A 23,062-nucleotide genomic window follows, 5' to 3' on the forward strand; every position below is an offset into this window, starting at 1 on the left:
CAAAATCAACATCCAATCTGCATTTGCTGCGTTGTTGACGTCACTTCCCCCTCCCTAGTCTCCTGGGAGTGCAAAAAGCGCAACATAGCCCCCCAGGATCCCAGGGTTCTGCAGCGCAAGCTCTCGTTCCACGTGCTCCAAATGGTGTGCGCTTGCCCAGTCGGCCACCGACCCCCAACGCAAGGCAACGCAATGCACTTCTGTTGTAAACTCGGCATTCCGCTAACGAATGAAATGCGCAGTTTCCCTAAAGGCTTTCATTCCACGTGAGTGACAACAGAATTGCTAAAGGACAGCCCATAAATGCAGCCTGTGTCAAAAACAATCCTAGCAGCAATAAGTTGCTATTATATTGCTAAATATATAGAGCACCTTACCATGAACAGCCTTGGCAGTCTTCCATGAAGCCAGGACTTCAGCAGGGGAGACTGTCATTTTGTGTCGTCTCAGGTCACTCACATCAGGATGCCGAAAGTGAATGCAAACATCTAATTGGGAAAGGCTGCAGTAAGTACAAAGATGAAAACACAGATTAGAATATATGATAAAAAATATCATGGACCAACTTGAAAAAAGTGCACAAAATGACAAGGACAAAAAGACAGGAACACGTAGGACGCAGACTGGTGTACATTCGCAACTCGATTGATTGTACAGAAAAGAAAATAAGAGGATGAGAGAAATCAGAAAGGCTGTACTCGGAGAATGTGAGCTTCAGGAACCGGGATGTGAGGCAAAGATGTCAGGTATATTGTTTTACAGACACTCTTGAACTAGCAACAGCCTTTCCATGAAGTAAAGTGGTGAGTTCATTCTGATTGAACATCTTGAAATATAGTACCCAAAAAACAAGGAATAAAGGCTAGGAATACATACACTACATACAAGTGCAGACTCCCAACACACATACATTAGAAAAGAAAAAAAAAAAGAATGTGTTAGGAGCTTTAACAAAAGTTCGAACAGGTCTAAGTGGGCCATGCTAATTCACCCATATGCATAATACTGGAAAAACAATTTCCTTGGCAGCTCAGGTAACCGACGGACATGTGGACACCATTGGTTGCCCCATACTACGAATAAGAAAGGCCTAAAATAATTATCTTCTATGTTTTTATAGTATCTGCTAATTATTGACGTTTTTCCTAAGGATGACATACACGAGTAGTGTAAACAGTGCATAGGTATGTGACAATCCATCGTAGATTTTAGAGAGAAATTGAGCTCTCTTTATGTACTAGCCATCTATCTGTTACCTTCACTGACATGAAAATTATGTTTTTTTTTTTTTTTGTTTTTTAATCGGCTTTTGCTAACAGGTAAATCAGCGCGTTCCACTTGGGCCTGTGCTCGAGCCCTTCCGCATTTATATTTCTCCCTTCTCTGATTTATGCGAGTTCAGTTTGCTCTTTCATGAGGTCTATGTGTTACTTTCCCTGTCTCCTTGATTTTTTTGCGAACTATTTTTCAAAATGTTCAATTAGTACCAGCTCACCACCTTACTACAATCATGCAACAACTAAAACCAATTACAACTTGCACCATTCGCTAAGGGCAATACCAAACGAAAAAACAGGGATTTGGTGAGGTATGTCTAACACTATATACTTACACTGAAAAAAATATAGATACCAAAAACTGGCGAGACACTACATTATTTCAGGACATGCTTGTAAATTTCCCTAGAAGCTTGTAATTAATACTTGATAGCCTCTAAAAAGCAGCAGTAGGAAAAGAATAAATGCTTCACCATTTAAATCAGCCTGAGTGTTTCTGGAGCTGTGAAATTCGTTGCACGTGCGTTGGATCATACAAAACACGTGTACAGCAAATGATATTTAGAGCTCGACATTTCGCGAGGAATAAGTGCCGGCGTCAAAAATTATTTCGCGGGCACAAATTTTTGCGATCGGAAGTGGTATGCTATGCATTATTAACCATGGGGTGAATTCATTGCGGCACCAATTTTTGGCAATTCTTTTCTGATTACGAATCGCGAAAATGAAATCGTTTGGAGACGACTGGGCGGTGGAAGCTACGGGCTTGCTCGATCAATCAATCGCTGCTTTTTGTCGGGTCCAGCTCTCCGCATGCAATGGCGTCGGCGATGGATGGGCACCGCACCGCGCGCTTCCAGACATTCTAGTTTACCAGTAAACAATACGGCAGAGGGAGGCCTTTGGGGAGGCAATCCTCCCCCATCCGCTTTGAACCCCACCCCCGCACCCCCCGTCTCCCAAAGAGTTTCGCCGCTACTGATGAACCTTGAGCGAGTACAGTCTCAGCATCGGGGAAAAAAGAAGAAAAACAGCCTCGCATAACACCATTCGCGCACAATTAATAATACTGGTAAAAGCAAGCGATCTACAGACAATAACAAGCTTTCTGAACGCAGGAAATAAGCTAGCCCTAACGAACAAAGAAACAAACTTACTTCGGTTCCCGTGCCATGATCTTGGCTGTTGAGCCGATTTGACGAAGTTCCACGTCTCACAGTCGCTTCCGTCTTTTTGGGACATGTTTGAAACTAAGGCAAACTCCACGCATCACGACTAATCGGGAAATTTAACCGTTAGCCGGTCGTGAACGTAAGCATTCAAACGCACACAGCCGACACGGCCGATACGGCCGGCAAACCGTGCGAAACATAGGCTGTTGATTCGATGAGATTGTTCTTGTATCTTCAAAACGCGTCAAATAAAAGGATAAGGAAACCGCATTAGAAAACTCATAAAAGACACAGCAATAATAAATTATTGCAGACATCATTATTGCCATAATATTATGAATAAGTGCTGAACACGTAGCAAAATATTAAATACGAAACTAAGTGTACAACGGTTCGAAACGAATTCAGCAGACATGTAGCCTTCCAGAAAACACACTGGGATAACCGGGCGTCTCTAGTGTAGTTTGCTAACGCGCTATCTTGCTGAGCGTGCGGACGTTGGTTCGAATCCCCGAAACACTCTTTTCTTCTTATGTTTTTTTTTTGTATTGGTTTTTATTGTTTTAAATATTTTATTTACCTTTTGTATTAGTTTTTATTACTTTAAATATTTTTTTTCTCGCCTGCTTGTGTAAGTTTTTATTATTTCTAATATTTTTTTCCTCGCCTTTTTGTATTATTTTTTATTTTTTTAAATATTTTTTCTCACCTTGTATTAGTTTTTATATTTTTAAATATTTTTCTCACTTTTCTGTATTATATTTTATTATTTTAAATAATTTCTATGTTTTTGCAGTCGTCGGCACCGTTCTTTAGGGTAATAATCACGGAGAAGGTGAAAACAAGAAGTGCGAGCCTAAGTTCGAATCGTTGCAAAGCACAAACCGTGGCCCTCTTGTTTTGCCGGGATAATTCATAACCGTAGGCAAACAGTACAAGTCCTTTCAAAAAAGAAAAGAAATGTAATAATAATGAGCATATTGCGAGCGAAATGGGAAAATGTGTAAGTGGTAAAACTGCCACAGTAATGCAGCCGAAGTTTGTCTGAAAGCGGCCATCTTCACCCACTGTCGAATCAAAAATACCGTCATTTTAAGGCAGTAATTTCGCTGAGTTCATAGCGCGCTACGTATTAAGCACATCTCTTAATATTCTGACTTTCGGAAAGTAGTATTTAATTTGTTGTGGTAGATCAGTGCTATCCCCCGCGTGCCGCCAGGTTTTAATTATACAGGTTGCGCTCCGCAGTTTTACTTTTTTATTAGGCCTAGACACAATTTTATTCCTGAGATTCAAGTGCAGCACGGATAATTATACTAGCTTTCAAAAATGGCATCGTTCAACGTTGTAACAATTATTTTTCATAGCCGTCAAGCGGTCACATTCACAAACCCGGCAGTGTGAACATCCACAACGCAGTGGTGTTTCTCGCTTTTTTGCGTTAAAAAAATAAGTTTTTATATTCGCGTTCCTCTGGAACGGTATGTCGTATAACATAAGTTATCAAAGCGACAGATATCGTTTGGCTATGGGAACATTGGAAATATTTCTGTTAGATAATCGTAACTACCACAGAAAGCAGTTGATTCCTGCCTGAAATAGCATATTTTCGCACTCAATTTCGTAGCGTCATAAGCAATAAACACGTCTCTTACTTTTCTAGTCTCTGGAAAGTAATGTTTATTATTGTTTTTGTAACTCAAAGCGCGTGCTCAATCATGCCACGTTTTTTATTTTATTTTATTTTTTTCATTTTTAGGCTCCGTTATACCGTTTTTTTATTTTTATCAGGGCCAAACACCTCCGTATACCACCGGACCTTAAGTATAGTACATTAAATTAAACTAGCTTCCTGAAAAAAGTAATGTTCGGCGTTGTAAAATTTATTTTTCGTGGCGTACGCGGTCATATTCTCAAATCCTCTGCAGCTAATTTTCTTCACCGTATTGTTTTTTCTTGCGTTTTCGCGATAAAACACGTCAGCCTTGCCATGCTGGGATAAAATACCCTAGCGTCGGCAGTCATTTAGGAAGGATTGATCAACGCAAACATTTCCACTCGCTATCCATGAATTGCCACAGTTTGTCAGAATCTCAATGACTTGGCTTCATAGTGAAAAAGGCGAAAAAAATAAGACGATGCCGGTCACTAAACGGATCTTCCATGAAGGGGCTCGCCAGCTTGAACAGCAAAGCGCCGATGCCGGCCAGTCACTGAACTTCCATGTAAATACTGGCCATCAAAGGACATATTAGCTTTCACTTCACAAAATAATTTTAATTTTTGTGATTGTTTTCTGTTCAGATAAATTCTGGATCACGGTTAATATGAAACATACACTTAACGCCAATGTCAAACCTGTCACATTGTTTTTTCTTTCTGTGTTGTCTCAAAATCGTCACTATACGTTTCAGACTAAATGAATACCAGGTTTTCTTTTCCGCCAGCTCTGCATGACAATCAATTTACCTCGTTTCTTCATACTGGCTACTGCATGTCAGGAACATTGGTGGTTTTGATAGAACCGAATTGGATGGACATCTGAGAATTCTAACTTATTAGTTATTACACTGAAGGCGACACGTACTGACACATGTAGCGATGTAGGAGTGTGATAGATTTAGAGACTTTTTTTATTATAAGCACGACCACTGATTCCAACCAAGTATCCTTAATCCTAAAGTTAGATTAAACGGAAATTGTATTACCAGATGCACCACTCGCTGAAAGTAACTCTGTCAAATTGCCACAATATTTCAAGATCCGTCCTCCAAGTCATACCTCAGAAAAACATTTTTTTTTCGGCTAATATTGGTTAAAACAAGTTACCGGTAAATACTTTACGGTTACGCCTACGGTTACGTTTTTTTTTTTAATTTCAAATAACAATTTCGTTAATGTTACGGTTACTGAAAATGTTCGTTCCTAAATGGTTTTCGGTTTCGGTTACGGTTTACATCCCTGCTTTGCGTACCTATATTGATAAAAGCCCCTGAAATTGCCTGCATGTGCACCATAATAGAATGTTCAGCATGCAGGCATAAACAAGGAGACCGGAGGAAAGCTGTCAAAGATACTGAAATGACAGTTTCCGATTGTGTGTACATCTAGCTGTGGCATCAAATTAGTTCTTGTTTTTGTTTGTTTTTATGTGGAGAAAATTATATAGAATAGGTTATTTGACAGTTATAGAGAAATTATTTAAAAAATAATTAAGAATAACAAAACGTAGTTTAAGCATAATAATGAACAAGTATTGCAGAATGCATAAAAATGCTAGATGGAATCAGATGGCGATGACTTGCACAAAAATCGCCGTGGTGTCGCCTTTTTGGCGCCACATATCAGCTGGCTGTCTTCTGCGGTCTGAGCTTTGATCGACGCAGCAGCCCGTACGTACGGTATTGGGATGGATTGTTTGCAACTTGATATTTCAACCAAACGCTTGAAAGTCTTCAGCGTCAGGCGGCTGGTGCGATTTTCTTTCGAACAAGATATGGCAATGTATGGTTTGTGCAAAGCGGATATTTGCAGTCTAGACTTTGTTCAATTTGCCTTTTAACCGAATTTGACAAGGAATGGTTTGTTCGAACCGCATATTGTGTGTCTGGAATTCCTTCAATTGTACTTTGAACCGGACTCCAAAAATCACGGTTTGTTCGAACCAATTAGGAAAATCACGGTTTGTGTGAACCGGAATTTGACTGTCTGGAATTCCTCCAATTTGACTTTGAAGCGGATTGGGAAAATCACGGTTTGTGCGAACTGGAATCTGACTTTCCGGAATTCCTCCAATTTGACTTTGAACCGGATTAGGAAATTCACGGTTAGAGCGAACCGGAATTTGCCTGTCCGGAATTCCTCCACTTTGACTTTGAACCGGATTAGGAAAATCACGGTATGAGCGAACCGGAATTCGCCTCTCCGGAATTCCTCCAATTTGACTTTGAGCCGGATTTGAAAATGCACGGTTTGTGCGAACCGGAAGCCGCCTCTCCGGTGTGACTCCGGTTTGATCTTAGTCCGGATTTTACTTTCCGGACGGATTTCAAACCGTTATTTTTGCTAGGGGAGATGGAGAGTGATAGAAAAGTTTATGGAAGTAGTTTTAGTTGGCATACAGCTCTACGTTCACTTAAAGGAGGAAGATAACTTCATTTGGTAGCATCACGGTAGGTCTTGGTTGAAGCGATGATCGTCTCCCACAGAGAATGACACGCTTTGTTTAATTTATACGCTACCGGTCTACGGGCGTCGCAAATCTATCCCCCTTTTTTCCGCCATGTTGGATCGATCGGAGCGCCCCCTATATTCGCTGAAACTCCTCATGCTCCGACTCTACAACAATGCAAATACCTCGTTCAAGCAGAGTAGCGCAATCTAGAACGCCATCTCTCGGCGACTAGCGGCGAACGCTCGGGGGCTCCAACTCCGGTCAGAAATGCAAGGGGAACGTGAAAAAATCCTCGTTTCCTCAATATTGTGGAGATGTGCGGAACGTCAATAGTTTTTGATAAATAAAAGAGCAGTTTAGAATAATTTGCGCTAAGTTGCGTGCCATGTAAGGACATAATTAAGAAAAAATTGCCCGAGCGGCATCATGCAGCACACGACGCGGTGACGTCGCACCGTCCACGTGGCCCGCTACGGCCAACCCAGAAAGTCCATCTCCGCTGCGTACAAAAATCGTCTGCTTCAAACGCCATTGCCTTGGAAATTGCCTTCTCAAAATTTTCACACGTATCCGATATTATGAAAACTTTGATAAAATGTTTATTGATTTACCAACTTCACGACAGACTAGTTTCGAAAAGTGTGAAGTTGGCGTTTATTTTTTAATCAGCCGTGTGGAGTCGATCTCCATGTATTCTCCCATAGGGCGGGCTGCCTCCTGGAACCCCGAGTACCACGTGACTCGCGCCGCGCTGCACCGTGGGCCATGTTGTCGGCGAAACACGCGGATCAAAGGATTGCGTTACTCTGCTCCGTAGGAGCTATATAGTGCTCTATTAAAGACTACCGAAACCGACAGATTAATCTCTACGTCACTAGTTATTTCGGAACACTTGAAAGACGAGAATGCAAAACGTCAGTTTTGGTATATCGCGTGCATTACTGGGCACAAAATAAGCCTCACATGATTCTACAAAAAATGAGCGGTATACTAAGCCAGCACTGCCACAAGAAACACTCCTTTTAGAAAAAGTTTAGAACGATTCAGCATCTCGCGAGCTTTGAGTGTGCACGCGGCCAAAAGCCCGACAGAAAGCAACAATTACGTCCGGCCGTCTGGCTGCCGAGCTCCGAGCCTCAGCTTCCTTCCCCCCCCCCCCCCCCCCCCCCCCCCATATAGGGCAAAGCTCCTTACGTAAACAAATATCTGCTAGACAAACCGAGCACGCGCCCAAACGGCCATACGTGTGCAAAAGGCCGCCGCACCGCACGCACCACTCCAGCAATGTAAGCGACGTAAGCGCACAACCAGCACCACGCACAGCACACTGCACTGCATGCGTACAAAGAGTGAGGAGCATTTGCGCTTCCGCCACCTGCGCCCTGTCCAAAGCGGACACCGTAGTGCGCTGCGAACACGCGAAGAACGCATGACGTCGAGCCAACGCCGCGTCGATGGAAGAGAGAGGAAGAGAAATGTCGTCTAGACGTACGAGTAAAACAAAAAAAAAAAAAAAAGTGTTGACGAAATGTAGTAATATGGTGGCTGAGTAGTAAGCTCTGTCGAGCATCGAATGTCGAAGAAACGATCTTCGGATGACACATCGATGAAACAAATGTCGAAGAAACGATCTTCCGATGAAACATCGCAGTGTCGCTGAAACAATGTCTATGAAACCTTGTTCGACGAACTGATTGCCCATTATAAAACTGCGCGTCAAGAATGACGCGGCTTGCCACATAGAAAGTGGCGCGCCCTACATCATCGAGAGCGCGACAAAGAGCCACGTGGGGACGGCCCCAAACCCCCAAACCAAACCAAGCAAAGTCATGCCAAAGTCAAACCAATCCAAACGAAATCAATTCAAGGACGGCTGCATGTATCAAGATAATAAATGCTGACAGTATTTTATAAAGGCCGAAATGACTGAAAAACAATGCCGGCCGATGATTCTCTAAATCGCAGCCTATTCCGGCAAACACGGTCGACCAACAAAAGCAGAAGCAACTCGAGAGAGAAGAAAACTCGGCCACCGCGGCCTCTGTTCATAGAATAGCATACGACTGACAGACACTACTGTCAACAGGGATTATAGTGAGAGTTCAAACCGTCGTCACGTGAATCCACCCTACCTAATATTTCCGCACTCTCCCAAACCCCCCCCCCCCCCCGCCCCAAGAAAAAAATATGGTCGATGTATATGTTTACTATGAATACATTCTGCATAAACTTCCGTAGAATTATGTGTGGGTGGCACAAAAAAAGAAACGGGGGTGATATATGTAGTAATTGCTTATCTGTGTATAAATGAGCGAGGAATGGCACAGCGCGGCGATGCTCTAATCACTGCTACGTTGTCTGCGTAACCGGTCGGAAGTCGCGTTTGTGTTTTTCCGCCGCCCTTGTCAGCAGGCGAAAGTTAAACACACCCACTTTCGTCAGCTTGCATTTAGTTTCTTTCGTAACTCATCCAGGTTTACGAAATTTGGCAGAAATGTGCGGGGCATAAACATTAACTTAGTACATTCCTTTCAAATTGGATTAGTGGCTCAGGTGCTCACTGTTTTGGGGTAGTTTCCCCGCCGCACGACTCACGCGAAGACAAACCAACGGCTTGAGAGAAACAAAAGAAACAAAAGAAAGCAACCGGCAAGCGTGATGACCTGTGAGTGTGAGGACCTGTGAGTGTGACGAGCGTGAAGACCTGTGTGAGGACTGTGAGGACCTGTGAGTGTGATGAGCGTGATGACCTGTGAAAGTGAGGACCGTGAGGAGCTGTGAGTGTGAGTGCCGTGAGAACCGTGATGACCTGTGAGTATGAGGACCGTGAAGATTTGTGAGTGTGATGACATGTGAGTGTGAGGACCGTGAGGATCTGTGAGTGTGATAACGTGTGAGTCTGATGATTCGTGATGACCTGTGAGCGTGATGATCTGTGAGCGTGACGACCGTGATGATGACGGCAAGTGAGTTTTGGTTTTGCGTTGAACCGTGAGGGTGAGTCCGGGTGACGACCCTATTCTGAATAAATCGTGATCGTGAGCGGGCGTGAGTTCTGATTGAGGAAAAAATGGTCGTGAGTTTGAGTGAGGACAGCTTGAAATGCCGACCTATGGTCGTGGCCGTCGATGACGACGTTTAGGTTGTTGGACACCGTTGCAGGCGCGTCGTAGCGATGCGTGGCGTCGGGAGAGTGGGAGCGCTCCGGCGTTCTTGGAGGCTCTTTACTCGGGTCGTCTTTGGCAACGGCACCTCCAGGCGTTGCCGCACTTAGTTTTCCCGACGAGATAGGGGGCACAGGCTGTCACGGCGCGACCGACGGAAAGGCGACGCGGAACGTAGGGGGGATGGAGAACGGGAACCTCGTGGTGCGGTGGGCGCTGGTGACGGAGGGCGACGGAGGTATTCCTCGATGTCCCTTGGTCGTTCTCCAAAACGAGGTCGACGGTCGTTTGGAGCGAATCCTCGCAGGCCGAGCTGGCGGTAGGGGCACCTCCGGTAAAGGTGGTCAGCCTCCCCGCAGTGGAAGCACACCGGGCGTCCGTCATCCGTGCGCCACACGTCGGTCTTTCGAAGTCCACGCTGCTCTTGGCGCGGCGCGTACTGCGGCGAAGAGACTTCTCGTTGGGGTGCAGATGGATACTGCCGAGCAATAGGAGGCTGCGGACGACGAACAACGGCGGCATAGGTCACAGCTGGTGGTTCCGGTGCGGCGTCGGCGAGAACGTCTGGCTGGAGCGCTTGCTGGACCTCTTCTCGAACAATCTCGGCGATCGAGAGTGAAGCTGGACGTTCGGCGGCAGGTATCAGCTTCTTCAGTTCTTCACGGACGATGTCCCGGACCATTTCTCGGATCCCCGGAATATTGGGGCTGAGGGTGCAGCTTGACGGCGTGGGTGCAGCGACGGCAGGAGCTCGATGGAAGTGAGCGGCTCGTGCTTGCAGGGCCCGTTCAATGTTGGTCGCCTCTGTTACAAACGTTTCGACGGTGGTCGGCAGGTTGCGGACGAGGCCTCCGAAGATGTCGTCTCGTACGCCTGGCATCAGGATCCGCAACTTCTTTTCGTCGGTGGCTTGAGGGTCGGCGCGAGTGACCAGGCGCAGGACATCCTCGACGAAACTGGTGATGGTCTCGTTTGCGCCCTGGGTTCTCATTCGAAGAAGGTCCTCGGCCCTCTCCCGTCGATACTGGTTAGTGAAAGTTCGCCTCAACTCATTCTTGCAGGTGGTCCACGAGATCAACGAAGTCTCCCGATTCTCGAACCAGTGCCTGGCCGTTCCTTCGAGCGCGAAGTAAAGGTTCTGCAGGAGCTGGTCGTCCTTCCATCGGTTGTGCTGGGCCACCCGCTCGTACTGTTGAAGCCAGACCTCGACGTCTTCGTGCTGCTCGCCGTGGAATGGGGCCGGTGTCTGAGGAGCGACGGGTAGGTAGACGACGGTAGGAGCGGCGGGGGTCTGCGACTGGTTGGCCATCGTCGGCTGCCTGGTCCTGGGTGGTAAAAGTCCGTGTTCCGGGTGTAGCCCTTGGGTGCGGCGATTTCATCGAGTCTACATCTGGTCTTCGTTGGTTCCTCGGGAGCTTGGGTTTGGACTTGTACTTCGGGAGCTCGGAGGGCTGCGCTGCACGGACATGCGGTACCCCGCACCTCTACCAAAATGTCACGGGTGGTTACTAAAAACAATAAATAAACAGGAAGAAATAAACGTTTAATGTGGCGAACTTATGCCAAAAATAAAAGAGCACAAAAGATAATAATAGAGCGTCGCGGGGGTCGAAGTCGGCGTGGCAGCAGAGTCGGACGCTGGGGCGAGACTGGCTCCGGCTTGCCTGCGGAGCCGCTTTTGTACTCACGTCGGCTTCTGGAGCATTCGACGTAGAAGGTTCGACGCGTAGAACACTCTGACCTCGAATCAGCTAGACGGTTCTCGATTTCACCAGAACATCACATTACAGTGATAACAAAAATGCATAGTCGCGGCCAGGAATCGAACCCTGGCCCTTTGCGTGGGAGGCAAGCACGATAACCATTAGGCTACGGCCGCGCTGCCTACTTGGCGCGCGGCAACATAAGCCAGGGCATCTAAATTATTCCTGCCAAATATTAACTTCCGTCAGGAAGAATAAACATAAAAAATTATGTTGAAACGACACATTTTCTAGAAAATACCCATATTGAAAAAAAAAAAATAAAAGAAAGCTCGGTCTCGATTTTCTTCAACTCTGGGGTACAAATCTCCTTAGGCCAGGCAAAACGAACGTACGAAAACATGTTGCATCTTTTGCTTGGTACAATACCTCTAAGCGGTCGAAGTGGCGGTTGCAAAGCGTCTTGACCCCGGCGTTTTTCGCTTCACCCCGCTGTTGGTTTCTCTCTTTTTTTCCCCTTTTCTTTTAGGAAAAAGTAATTTTTTTCTTTTTGTCAGGACTAAGAAATTCGTGTGTGCTGAAATAAAAAAAAGATATATTTCCAGATCTTTTTTCTCGTGTTTGTTTACCAGAATTTATCAAAGTTTACGCTCCCTGCTCGCTCTTGGACTTCGCATGTCTCGTTTATTAATACTGTAGGGAATAAAAGAAAGACGCCTCGGGTACAAGGCTACGGGGAGCTTATGTTACGCAGAAGCCATGGAGGAGGTTTATTTACGTTTGCCACGCGGTATACGTGGTTCGCATTCGCTGTCGCTGTCGGGAGCTGGTAAGACATTTGAGCTCACGTTTGCCGCCGCGGGGACAATGTACACATCCCCCTTGGCTACACCATAACATAAGCGCCCCGTACCCTTGTACCCGAGGCGTCATGCCTTTATTTTATACAGTTGTAATAAAGGAGACCCGAGCAGTCTTCAGCCTAACTTCGGCACGTAGACTTGTACATGCGCTTCTTTTCTTATGCCTGGAAACGTAACAACGACCTAAATATGACGGCTTGTCAACGCTTCACCTTGAAGAATATTTAGAGAATCCACAACTCTGCGCGCATTAAGGTGAATTACTGCGACAGTTCGGCTGGACTCTTTTCGAATGCGGGGTGGCAGAGTTGGTGTCGGCAAGTCAGTGATGTCATCAGGACATTTGTGTGTTTGTGCGTGTGTGCCCTAGAAAGGCATGGATGCAGAGCTCCACTCCACGTCAACTTTGACTCTGCCTGGTTCGTGGCCACTGGCGTTGTTCGTCACCGGGGGAACTCCTCGGTCGCAACAGTATCGCGAAGCCTTCGGGCTTCAGTCGGTTCGGCGGCGCAGACGAAGCAACGGGGGATGCGACAGACGTTGCCGTCGTGCACTCAACCCACGCAGCACATAGCTCACTCAGAGTTTTTTTTTTCGCCGAGAACCTCTGCATTCACAAGAAGTAGATACATTCCAAAAGAGCTTTTCACAGTGTCAAGCTTCTAGATGTAGAATCACAGCGGAAGCTGCACACTACCAGGATCTGTTAATTTGCAAAATGCAGACCAGGTCTGCCAGCACTGCTTTGGGTGCCTTAGGTGCTCCCATCTTCATCTGCGTTTTATCATGCAGAAGCTTCGGTGCAATACGAGAATTGGACCGCAGCTCGTGCATGATGAAACGCTAGAACGGCGCTTTCATGGTCGCGTCTTCTGAGCGTTGACGGACGAACGCGAAAACCAACATTATTAAACAACCCACTTAAGAAACTGCCATGGAGCCGGCTTTGGAAAAGCGGCTCCGATCCGTACTAGAGCCCCGAGCTAATGGCGATCGCAACGCCGCCATTTCTTCCGCAGTGGCCACTCTGGAAACCGCACGGCTGAACGTATTCCTTCTAGCCGAGTCGTGCAAGTGCGGTGGCGCCATCTCGCAGTAGCCGGGGTATCGCATTCGATACCGTCTGCTGTTACGGTTCAAGTTTTGGCTTTGATCGGCCATTTTGGAGCCGAAATGTAGGGGTTACAGGGCGACCAAGCCCCGTTTCCGAAGCGGATACGCCGCGATTAAACACCGTAGCTAGAAGTCTAGGACGCACCCAGGTCGGGACGTCCTACCTGAAGTCGCCGGTGAGACATGACTATAAAAACAACATTGATTGTGCCGCAAAAACCTGTACACTAAAATTGTATGCAAACATCATGCTCCTGTCATTTTGTACTAATCTCCAATAAAATGTCCTACAAAATTGGCCCTTTCCGTTTCTTTTTACGCAAAAAACATGCTTTCTAAAAGCACATGGTGACCGCAGTAGAGAGAAAAAGATTGAGCTGCCATCTTGGCCTCTCGAGCCTGAGAGTTTCGGTACTCTCGGAACATTCAGTGACTCTAGCAGTAGCTGTAGAAAGCAACGTTCATGTTTCAACTCGTCGTTAAGGGGTGGCGCTGTTATCGTATTTTGCTTGGTGTCTGTGAACGCCAGCGCAGCGGTCCAGGTTTTACAGGTGAGTTTCTCAACTGAGTGTTTTTGTAATGGAAGCGAAAACGGACGTCGACACGCAGTTTTTGTGTCCGCGTCTCACTTGAATTGCAGACGACGATAGACGGCTGCGAAATAGCAGACGTTGCGGAGGCTGCCACGCGTCTGCTCGCACGACCAGCAGCCACTGTCAGACGCCAGACTACTCGCACCGTATGTCGCTGAGGGGAGACACTAGGCTTGTTAGTGTATTCGGTCGAGCATCCAAGCCACTCCAGTAGTAATGGACGAGGCCACTGATTTGTGGGTGGGGCTTCGGGCGGGCCATAACTCTACAATAAATTGCGTCTATCGGTGCAAATACTGCGCGAACAAATGTTTTTTTCGTACAAAATTATTTTAAAAACGCGCGTGTCCGACGTTGCAGTGTCCCTTTAATTATGTGGGTCTTCTGTGGCGAAAGTAGGAATTCAAGCCGGAGACGTTTCAGGTTCCAGCAGATCCTTCTTCAGTCCGGCCAAAACCCCCGATAAACTTAATTGTCTTTCACAGGAATAAAAATGTCATGGGAAGAGATAACATGAAAACAAAAATATGTACGACTTGAAAAATAGTTACTAAATAAATATTTCGCTTAATGGTTTGATACAGTAAAAGGAAAAAGGCAATACAACTTTTTGTACAATAAAAATAAAAATAAAGGTAGTTGTTTTGGGAAAAACAATTTTCAGCCATGCGATTGGCGTGAAGGGAACAGTTACCTGGTGTCATAATATGTTGATCATTTGTTCAAATATTCACTCGTGTATATACAAAGAAAAGAACGGTGCGGTACGGAGGAGATCTATAATAAATATAAAAAGACGGTAATTTTCCTTTAGAAATGTTAAGGCCCATCGGTTTAGGGTATTACATTTATAAATTAATATTTATAATTTATATTTTGCAACGGTTAGAAACCAGCTGCGCTGACATGTGCTGCCATGGTGTATGCGCTTGAGCACGGACGGACTGATAGACGGACGCGGAGTCTTTTTGGATGTGTTGCTATAAAAATGCAAACTCCACTGCCTGTTTTTTTTATTTGTTTTTTAAACGACAACGATAATTTAAAGTTGGTTACTTTGAGTGCTCTATGTGCTGCGTGTTGACCGGTCTTCAGCACGCACGTCTTGCAAACATCGATTTGCGCCTTTCTTTTATTTATTCTCAGCGTTTTATGGGCCATGCACTGGTCGAGGTTGAAAAGAAAAAGATTCGCGCCCCGGCTGGACGTGCTCCGCATGGGCTCCGTTTCCACCTGGTTATAGCTTTGTATCATCGCAACCACACCTGTCGAATTGATACCAAAGCGTTCCTAACGTCACCAGGACCACATCGGTGCCAACATCTTCGCCCATCGACACCCGGTACGTGAAGCGCCACCGAATTATGACCAGCCACGCCGGCACTCCTCGCTAAGCCTAACGTCGCCTTCACTTGGCGAGGCGGCCGCTGGCTCGACGTCAGCCCTTAGCGACAGAGGCAGCAACCACCTGCGCACGTGCGGTTCGCTCGACTCAACGCACCGACATGAGCGCCTCCCAACCAGCTGCCGACGCGGGAACTTCAAACTCTCCGCCGCCGCCTACCACCAACTCGCCGCCGCAGCAGCTCCCAACTTCTCCGACTAACACCACCATTCTAATCACGCCAACGCGTGTCGAATGCATGGTTGAAGGGGACGAAATCGTTCCCGACATCCTACGTGAACCTGGATGGAAGACAATTCGCTCCCGCATCGCAGCAACAACCGCTACTTCAGCCACCACCACACCCGCTGCTGAATCCACCAAGCCCCAACAAAAACACCGACAACATCGCAAGAAACCTACCACCCGGCCAGAAGACCCGCTCCCCCCTGATGACTTCAAGGTTGTCATTCGTCCTCAGGGCGGTCTGGACATCAGCACAACTAATGCAGCCCAGCTAGCCGACTGCATCTTCCACCAAGCCAAGATAACAGACTTTGCTCAAGACCAAGTACGCATAAACACCCGTTCAAACTTCATCGTAGTAAGTACTCCCGATGAACGCAGTGCCCAACAATACATGGACCTCAATGCAATCACTTGGAACGCTTCCCACTACCCCGTCCAAAGCCACATACCCCCACCCAGCACCACCACGCCAGGAGCAATATTCCAGATCCCAGCTGAAGACTCCGAACCACTAATCATGGAAAGCCTCACGCGTCATAACCCCACCATAACAGTCCTCGACGCCCGTCGCTTCAAAGACACGGGCATCGTGCAAGGCCTCTTTTTGGGGCCGCATGTACCCTTCTGGGTGCGGTACCGTGCGGTTATTCTTCGTTGCTACCCCTACAAGAGGAAAACCGAAGCATGCATGGCCTGTTGGTCAGCTAGCCACAAACGAGACGTCTGCCGCAAACCCTCACCGAAACCCCACAGTACAATTTGTGGTACACCGGGCCCCACACCAATTCACCCATGCCAGCGTCGCTGCATCCTCTGTGGACAAGATCACCTGACAGGGGCAGCGGGATGCCCTAAGCGCTTCCAGCCTCGCCGCAACCTACCGAAAACCCTACCCAACATGCCCCCCTTCGCCCCCGAGACCGGACCTGACCGCAGCACCACGACCTTCACCACACCCGGGCTCACCTACAGCCAAGCCGCTTAAGGCCAGGTGCGCGCAGCTCTGCTCCCAAATCCCCCAATTCACCCACCCCACCCCCGCCCTCCACAAGGCAAAACGAAATGCGCCAAATACGCCAGGAAATGCAGCAATTGCGTAACACTATCACCCTCCTTCGCGCAGACAATGAGCGTCTACAAGCAAAAAACCGTCTCCTTAAACAGCAACTCCAAACCTCCCACAACCCTCCAGCCCCGTCACCCGATCAGCTAACCACCTCCCCCCCGAATAAGAAACGGGCACTGCCCCCCAATACTGACCTTCCCCCCACATCCTCAGGCAACGCAGAAATAGCCACCCTACGCGCCGAAATAGAAACGGCTTTCGATAACCACCGCCAACACACCTCTGCCCAAATCAATGCAATCCAGGAATCGGTACATTCCCTACATCAAGGAGTCCTACAATGGATGCACCTTGCCGCCCCAGCTACCACACCCCTACCTATAACCCACGAAAATGACCCGGACCTCTAACCCACAATACATCTGGCAATGGAACTGCCGCGGTTTTCGAACTAAAAGAGCCAACCTCCAAGCACACATTGCGTCCATACCCAACCCCCCCATTCTCATAGCACTACAGGAAGCATACCACTCACCCAAGCTCAAAGACTATGCATCTCACTCCCTATCGGATTTCCCCCAGATAGCCACCCTTGTACATCGCAATATTGCCACCCAGCACGTAACTTTCGCCTCACCGATCCCACATATACTCACCACACTCCACCTTCCCAAATCCCCTGTCACACGCCTGCATGTTCTTAATATCTATAGCCCCCTTAAATCCAAACACATATCCTTCAAATACATCTTCCAGCAGGCACTCGCTTTCACTAAACGTGACCCTCTCCTAATTGTAGGTGACTTCAACGCCCCTAACATAGAGTGGGGCTACTCTTATATCACTCGCAAAGGCCGCCTACTCTCTGAACTCACCCATTCCCTGAACCTCACCCTTCACACCGACCCTTCCTCCCCCACACGCATTGGCAACAGCGCCCAGCGCGATACCACTCCCGACCTCACCTTTAGCACCGGACGACTCACCCCTCACACATCCACAACACCACACACACTTGGCAGCGATCACTACATCACCAGCACGTGTCTTACCCTCAAAGGCATCTCCACAAGCCCCCCACTTCCACCACCAACACACACAGATTGGGATTTATTCCGTACCGAATGCCCACTCCCACCCACCACCACCTGTGATTCCAACCTAGAACAATGGACGACCCACCTTCTCTCAGCTAAACAGATTGCAACCAAAACTATCGACCCTCCTCCCCCAGCGGAATATGTAGATACTCACCTCCGTAACCTCTGGGAGGCCTACACCAGCCTAGAGCAGCGCTGGCGGAAACATAAACACCGACGCAACCTTCGCCTCAAACTACAAACTCTCCGCACTAAGATCGAGACGCACGCACTCACATTAGCCAGGAACAACTGGAACAATATTTGCGACGAAATGCGAGGCCAGCTCTCCACTAAGAAGTTCTGGCACATCCTCCGTGCCCTACTCGACCCGCACACTACTAAGACGCAATCTTGCCACCAAACCACACAAATTATAGCGGAAACTCAGCTCTCACCCACCGCCCTATGCGACACCCTCCGCTCCATATTCATCCCACCTCCATCATCACACCCTGTTGGTCCTCCACAATACACTGGCAACCCCAACCCAGAGCTCGAAGCCCCGATCACCTTTGCAGAACTACAAGCGGCGGTGCAAGCCCTCAAACGCAACACCACACCAGCACATGACAACATCACAAACACCCTCTTACGTCACCTCAATTAGGAGGTCCTAAGACAACTTGTACAGCTCTTCAACCAACATTGCTTAACCACACCCTTCCCTCCACCTGGAAACACTCTGACATCACCCTTATCCCCAAACCTGGAAAAACACCCTCCATACACAACCTTCGCCCCATCTCACTCACCTCCTGTCTCGGCAAACTTCTCGAACACGTCCTGCAGAATCACGTCAATGTGCACCTTGAATACACACAAACCTACCCACCTAATATGATCGGCTTTCGACCCAACTTATCCACGCAAGACTCCCTTATACAGCATCATCATGATTTCCACCAACACCCCCCGCAACGAGATCACACCTCTATACTCTCACTAGACCTCCAAAAAGCCTTTGACAATATCTCACACCATAGCATCCTTCAGGCAATCTCATCCCAAAACCTAGGCCTACACTTCTACCACTATATCTATAACTTTCTCGCAAAACGTACTGCTACCATCCGTTTGGGCCATGTCCAGTCTGATTCTTTCCACATGCCAGACCGCGGAACGCCACAAGGAGCGGTCCTCTCGCCCATGCTCTTTAACCTCACCCTAATCCTACTGGCCCGTACTCTCCTCACTATCCCCACACTACGCAGCACACTGTACGCAGATGACATTGCCCTTTGGGTCCACTCTGGCTCCGACCAACACATTAAAGCAACACTTCAACACGGCGTCAACCAAGTCCTACATCACATCGAACATTTGGAGCTCCAATGCTCCCCACACAAATCCGCTCTCCTCACCTTTACGCCGCCTCGTCACAAACCCCTCCAAAACCCCCCATACAACTTTTTATACACTCTCACCCAATACCACACACACAACAAGTTCGACTTTTAGGCCTCACCATCACACACAACAGATCACCCGCACCCACCCTCCAATACGTAAAGAAATATGTTACCCAAACCTCACACCTCATTAGAAGGATCGCCACTAAAGAGCACGGCATCAAGGAACAGGATCGCCTCCGACTCGGCCACAGTTTTCTACTCAACCGTATCCTATACCAGCTACCCTACCTTAACCTTACACCCACTCAACTTGACTCCCTTGATGCGCTCCTCAGGAAGACATATAGACATGCTCTCCTACTCCCGCCTCACGCCCCAACGGACCACCTGCTCGACCTCGGCATACACAACACAATACGCGAACACCTAGACGCCCACCACATGTCCCAACTCACCCGCCTCGCATCCTCACCCACAGGGCACTACATTCTTAACACTATAAACATACTGCCCCCACCATCCCAATTTCTCCACTCCCCAATCCACCGCACATACGTAACCGCATTCGAGTCCACCCAATCCCTCGCCACATGCACCCAACTTTCCATAAAGCCCGGCGACTAGCACGAGCCAACATCCGCGCCAAACTATACCCACCATCACCATGCACACTATACACTGATGCCACACCCTACCCTCACAAACCTGCACACTGTGTAAGTGTTCTCGGCCAACATCCACCACCAAACGTCACGGCGGCCACCATCCTCACTACAAACACAACCACGGCGAAGGAAGCGGCCATTGCCCTTGCGCTCGCCCAGAGCCCCACCCTCCAATTCGTCCTATCTGATTCTCAGCAGGCCATCCGCAATTTTATTCGCGGCAATACCTCCCCCATGGCCTTCCAAATTCTCACCAACAACCCTCCATCCGACACCGTGACCCTGCTGTGGACACCAGCCCACACAGGCGTAGGCGTTAATGAGATGGTGCACGATCGTGCTCGCGAACTTATCGACCGAGCCGCCGTTTCAACTGCGCCCACACGCGATGCCCCTGCAGGCATGCCTACCTCCCTCCTGCAATACAGGGATATTACCCTACACTACCGCCTCCTCCGCCGCCAATACCCACCTCCGCACCCCCACGTCTCCCAAGAGGCAGCACACATGCTGCGCCTCTTAGAAACACACACTTTCCCCCACCGAACACAACTAATACACACTCACCCACACCTCTTTACCACCCCCGCCTGTCCTGCCTGCGGGGCATTCGACACTCATTACCATTCCCTTTGCGAATGCCCCGCAGACCCATACCCCCCTTTTCCCTCCCCTCACCTCTGGGAGCAGATGTTGCGCGACCCGGAGGAGTCAGCCCAAGTCCTGACCACCTCCCGGGCCCTGGCGATCGCGGCAGCCCTCTGGGCCTCCGCCACCCCCAATACCTGATCCCGGAAGAATAATAAAGTTTCCTCCTCCTCCTCGAGGTTTGGCACGCGCTCCCCGCACGTGCCAATCTGCCTATGCCGGAAGCGCGCGCCGATCGGCACTCTTCAACCACATATGCCTGATATTGCTTGGACATGCGTTTAGTGGTTTCACCTGCAATGACGCTCGATCTCTCAATCGCTCGCTCACTCAAACGATTTCTTTTAACTATGCGCAACCCTATAACATATCCTGTGTTAAAACGATCAATGCCATCCGTGACGTGCGGTGCATTTAAGGAACTCGTTCTTCTGGACATGGATAAAAAAGCTGTAACATTATTTAGCTCCGTGCATTTTGGAGTTTCAGCATTGTTTTGAAGACTTGCTTGTGATTCCTAATACCACTGCAACCGGTTTTTCCGCAATTAAAAAGAAAAGATGAAATATTTCTTTATTGTTATTTTTATAGCTGCGACTTGGAACGATAAAGGTTTTACCGGTGGTTGTTTTCGGCGGTACATTTGGCCGTAGGCAAAATTTATTATATATCTTCTCTTCAAGCGTACTAGCTTGGATAATTTCTATTTCAGCGTCTAGAGTACTGTCTATAATTCAAGCAATCTATCACCTCTAGTATCTCGTGGCATTTTCCGCACAAGAAAACACTTACGGCTGTTAACTGTGTTTTGTGTCCTAATCATATTTCAGTTAAAACGTGCTTAGTTTATTGTTACGTAAAAAATTCTATACTTTTCAGAACCCAGAGAAGACATCTGTGTGCGCGGACATCACGTACACCGGGAACCATCCTGCGTCATCTGTCTGCGCAAGAATGAAGTTTGAGAGCTTGACACCTCCAGCTTTGGGCAACTCAGAGGCCGTTGAGTTGGTGTTTTCTGCCCATTGGGCATTCAACACAAATTGTGTTTAGGTTGAAGACATTCCTATTCTCATTAACGGCAGAGAAAGCTACAATGGCATCTCGTGTTTAGCTTGACTTTCTTTTCCTCCTTCTTTCCTATTAAAAGGCGAAGGCAATGTGCGCTGCAAACTAGATTGCTAGAGCTGACGTGAACTTCCACTTTTTGTTTTCGTTTTTTTTTTCTACTATGTATTAACACCAGTGCAGAAACTACTTTGGTATTGTTGCGTTAAGTTTGTTAGTTTATTGTTTTTCTTCGAGTTTAAGGAGATGGCGGTGTGCAGACTAGTTTGCTGTGTTTGTGTGAACACTGTTAGGTTTTGTTTTCTTCACATATAAGGTGAAGTTAATGTGCAATCTAGTTTGATATGTTGATGTTAACGCTGTTATTTTTTCGTTGGTATAACACTGTAAACTAGATTGTAGGGTTCGCGTGAACTCTAATTTTTTTATTAAAAGGTTAGGAAATGTGTAAACTAGTTTACTTGTGTCCATGTTACTCTGTCAGTTTTTTTTAAGTGTGTGTGCGTTTGCTTTATTTTTTGCATCTTGCGGGTTTGCTTGTCACGGCATCTTGAGCAGTTGACAGATAAATGGATGTTAATAAGAACCTTCTGGTGCGGTTCAGTGTTTTGTATTCTAACAGAAGAAAGACTTTTGTAGCTAGGGGTGATGATTTAATTCCCGTTCGAGTATTATACAATTCTTATCAAAATATAAGGAAATTGGCACCCGACTTTAAGGTGAAGGGACAAAAATAGATCCAGTAATTTTCTTGGCAGGAGACACGTGAAAGTCAAAACAGAATACATCGACTCTTTTCCAAGGGTCACATGATTCTAGCAAAAAAAGAATCCCATAATTCTTATGAGGGAGTCGTCCGACTCCACTGTATATTGGAATCGGGTGACTCTCCTGGAGGGGTCGCGTGATTCTAGCAATACAGGAGTCCCCTGATTCCGCCCCAGAGAATCCACTGACTCTCGTGAGACAGAGTCACTTGACTCCAGGCAGTAAAAGAGTCATCTGACGCTACTAGCTGATAGAGTCATCAGATTCCAGTGGAGAAAGAGTCCAATGACTCCACTGAGCGCTGGAGTCACTTGACACTTTTAAAGGTGTCACCACAGGGACAACCCTGGACTCCCCTAAAGGGAGTCACCGTGACTCTCCTTTTTCTTAGAGTGTAAAGCACGGCACAGTAACTACCAGCTTGAAGGCAGCTCTTCGGTGAGCCGCATACCTGTGCTCCGTGAAATTGCGCGTTTGTGCCGGAACAAGTAGGGAAGCAGCACAGTATCATTTAGCACGGCAAGGGAACTACCAGCTTAAGGCAGCTCTCCGGTGCACCGCACAATCAAAGTGAGCCTTCGGTCATTTGAATGAAGCGGCACCATGATAGCACACTGCCAAGCACGACTCGCGCAAATTCCGTCGCTAAACTGTGTATCCA

At 47.6% G+C, this 23,062-nt stretch overlaps 1 protein-coding gene across 1 annotated transcript; it reads left to right on the forward strand.

The window, feature by feature from the left end:
- The first annotated feature begins 19,842 nt into the window (after positions 1-19,842).
- On the forward strand, positions 19,843-20,706 carry LOC120846287. The gene has a single exon (XM_040217998.1). The coding sequence runs from the start codon at positions 19,843-19,845 to the stop codon at positions 20,704-20,706; it is 864 nt and encodes a 287-aa protein (XP_040073932.1).
- The last annotated feature ends 2,356 nt before the right edge of the window (positions 20,707-23,062 follow it).

Source organism: Ixodes scapularis, unplaced genomic scaffold (genome assembly GCF_016920785.2).
Source record: "Ixodes scapularis isolate PalLabHiFi unplaced genomic scaffold, ASM1692078v2 PGA_scaffold4__175_contigs__length_147842914, whole genome shotgun sequence".
NCBI classification, from domain to species: Eukaryota; Metazoa; Arthropoda; class Arachnida; order Ixodida; family Ixodidae; genus Ixodes; species Ixodes scapularis.

What these genes read in the sequence shown, in the direction of transcription:
- LOC120846287 (XM_040217998.1), top strand. Translation starts at nt 19,843, where the DNA reads ATGCACCCAACTTTCCATAAAGCCCGGCGACTAGCACGAGCCAACATC.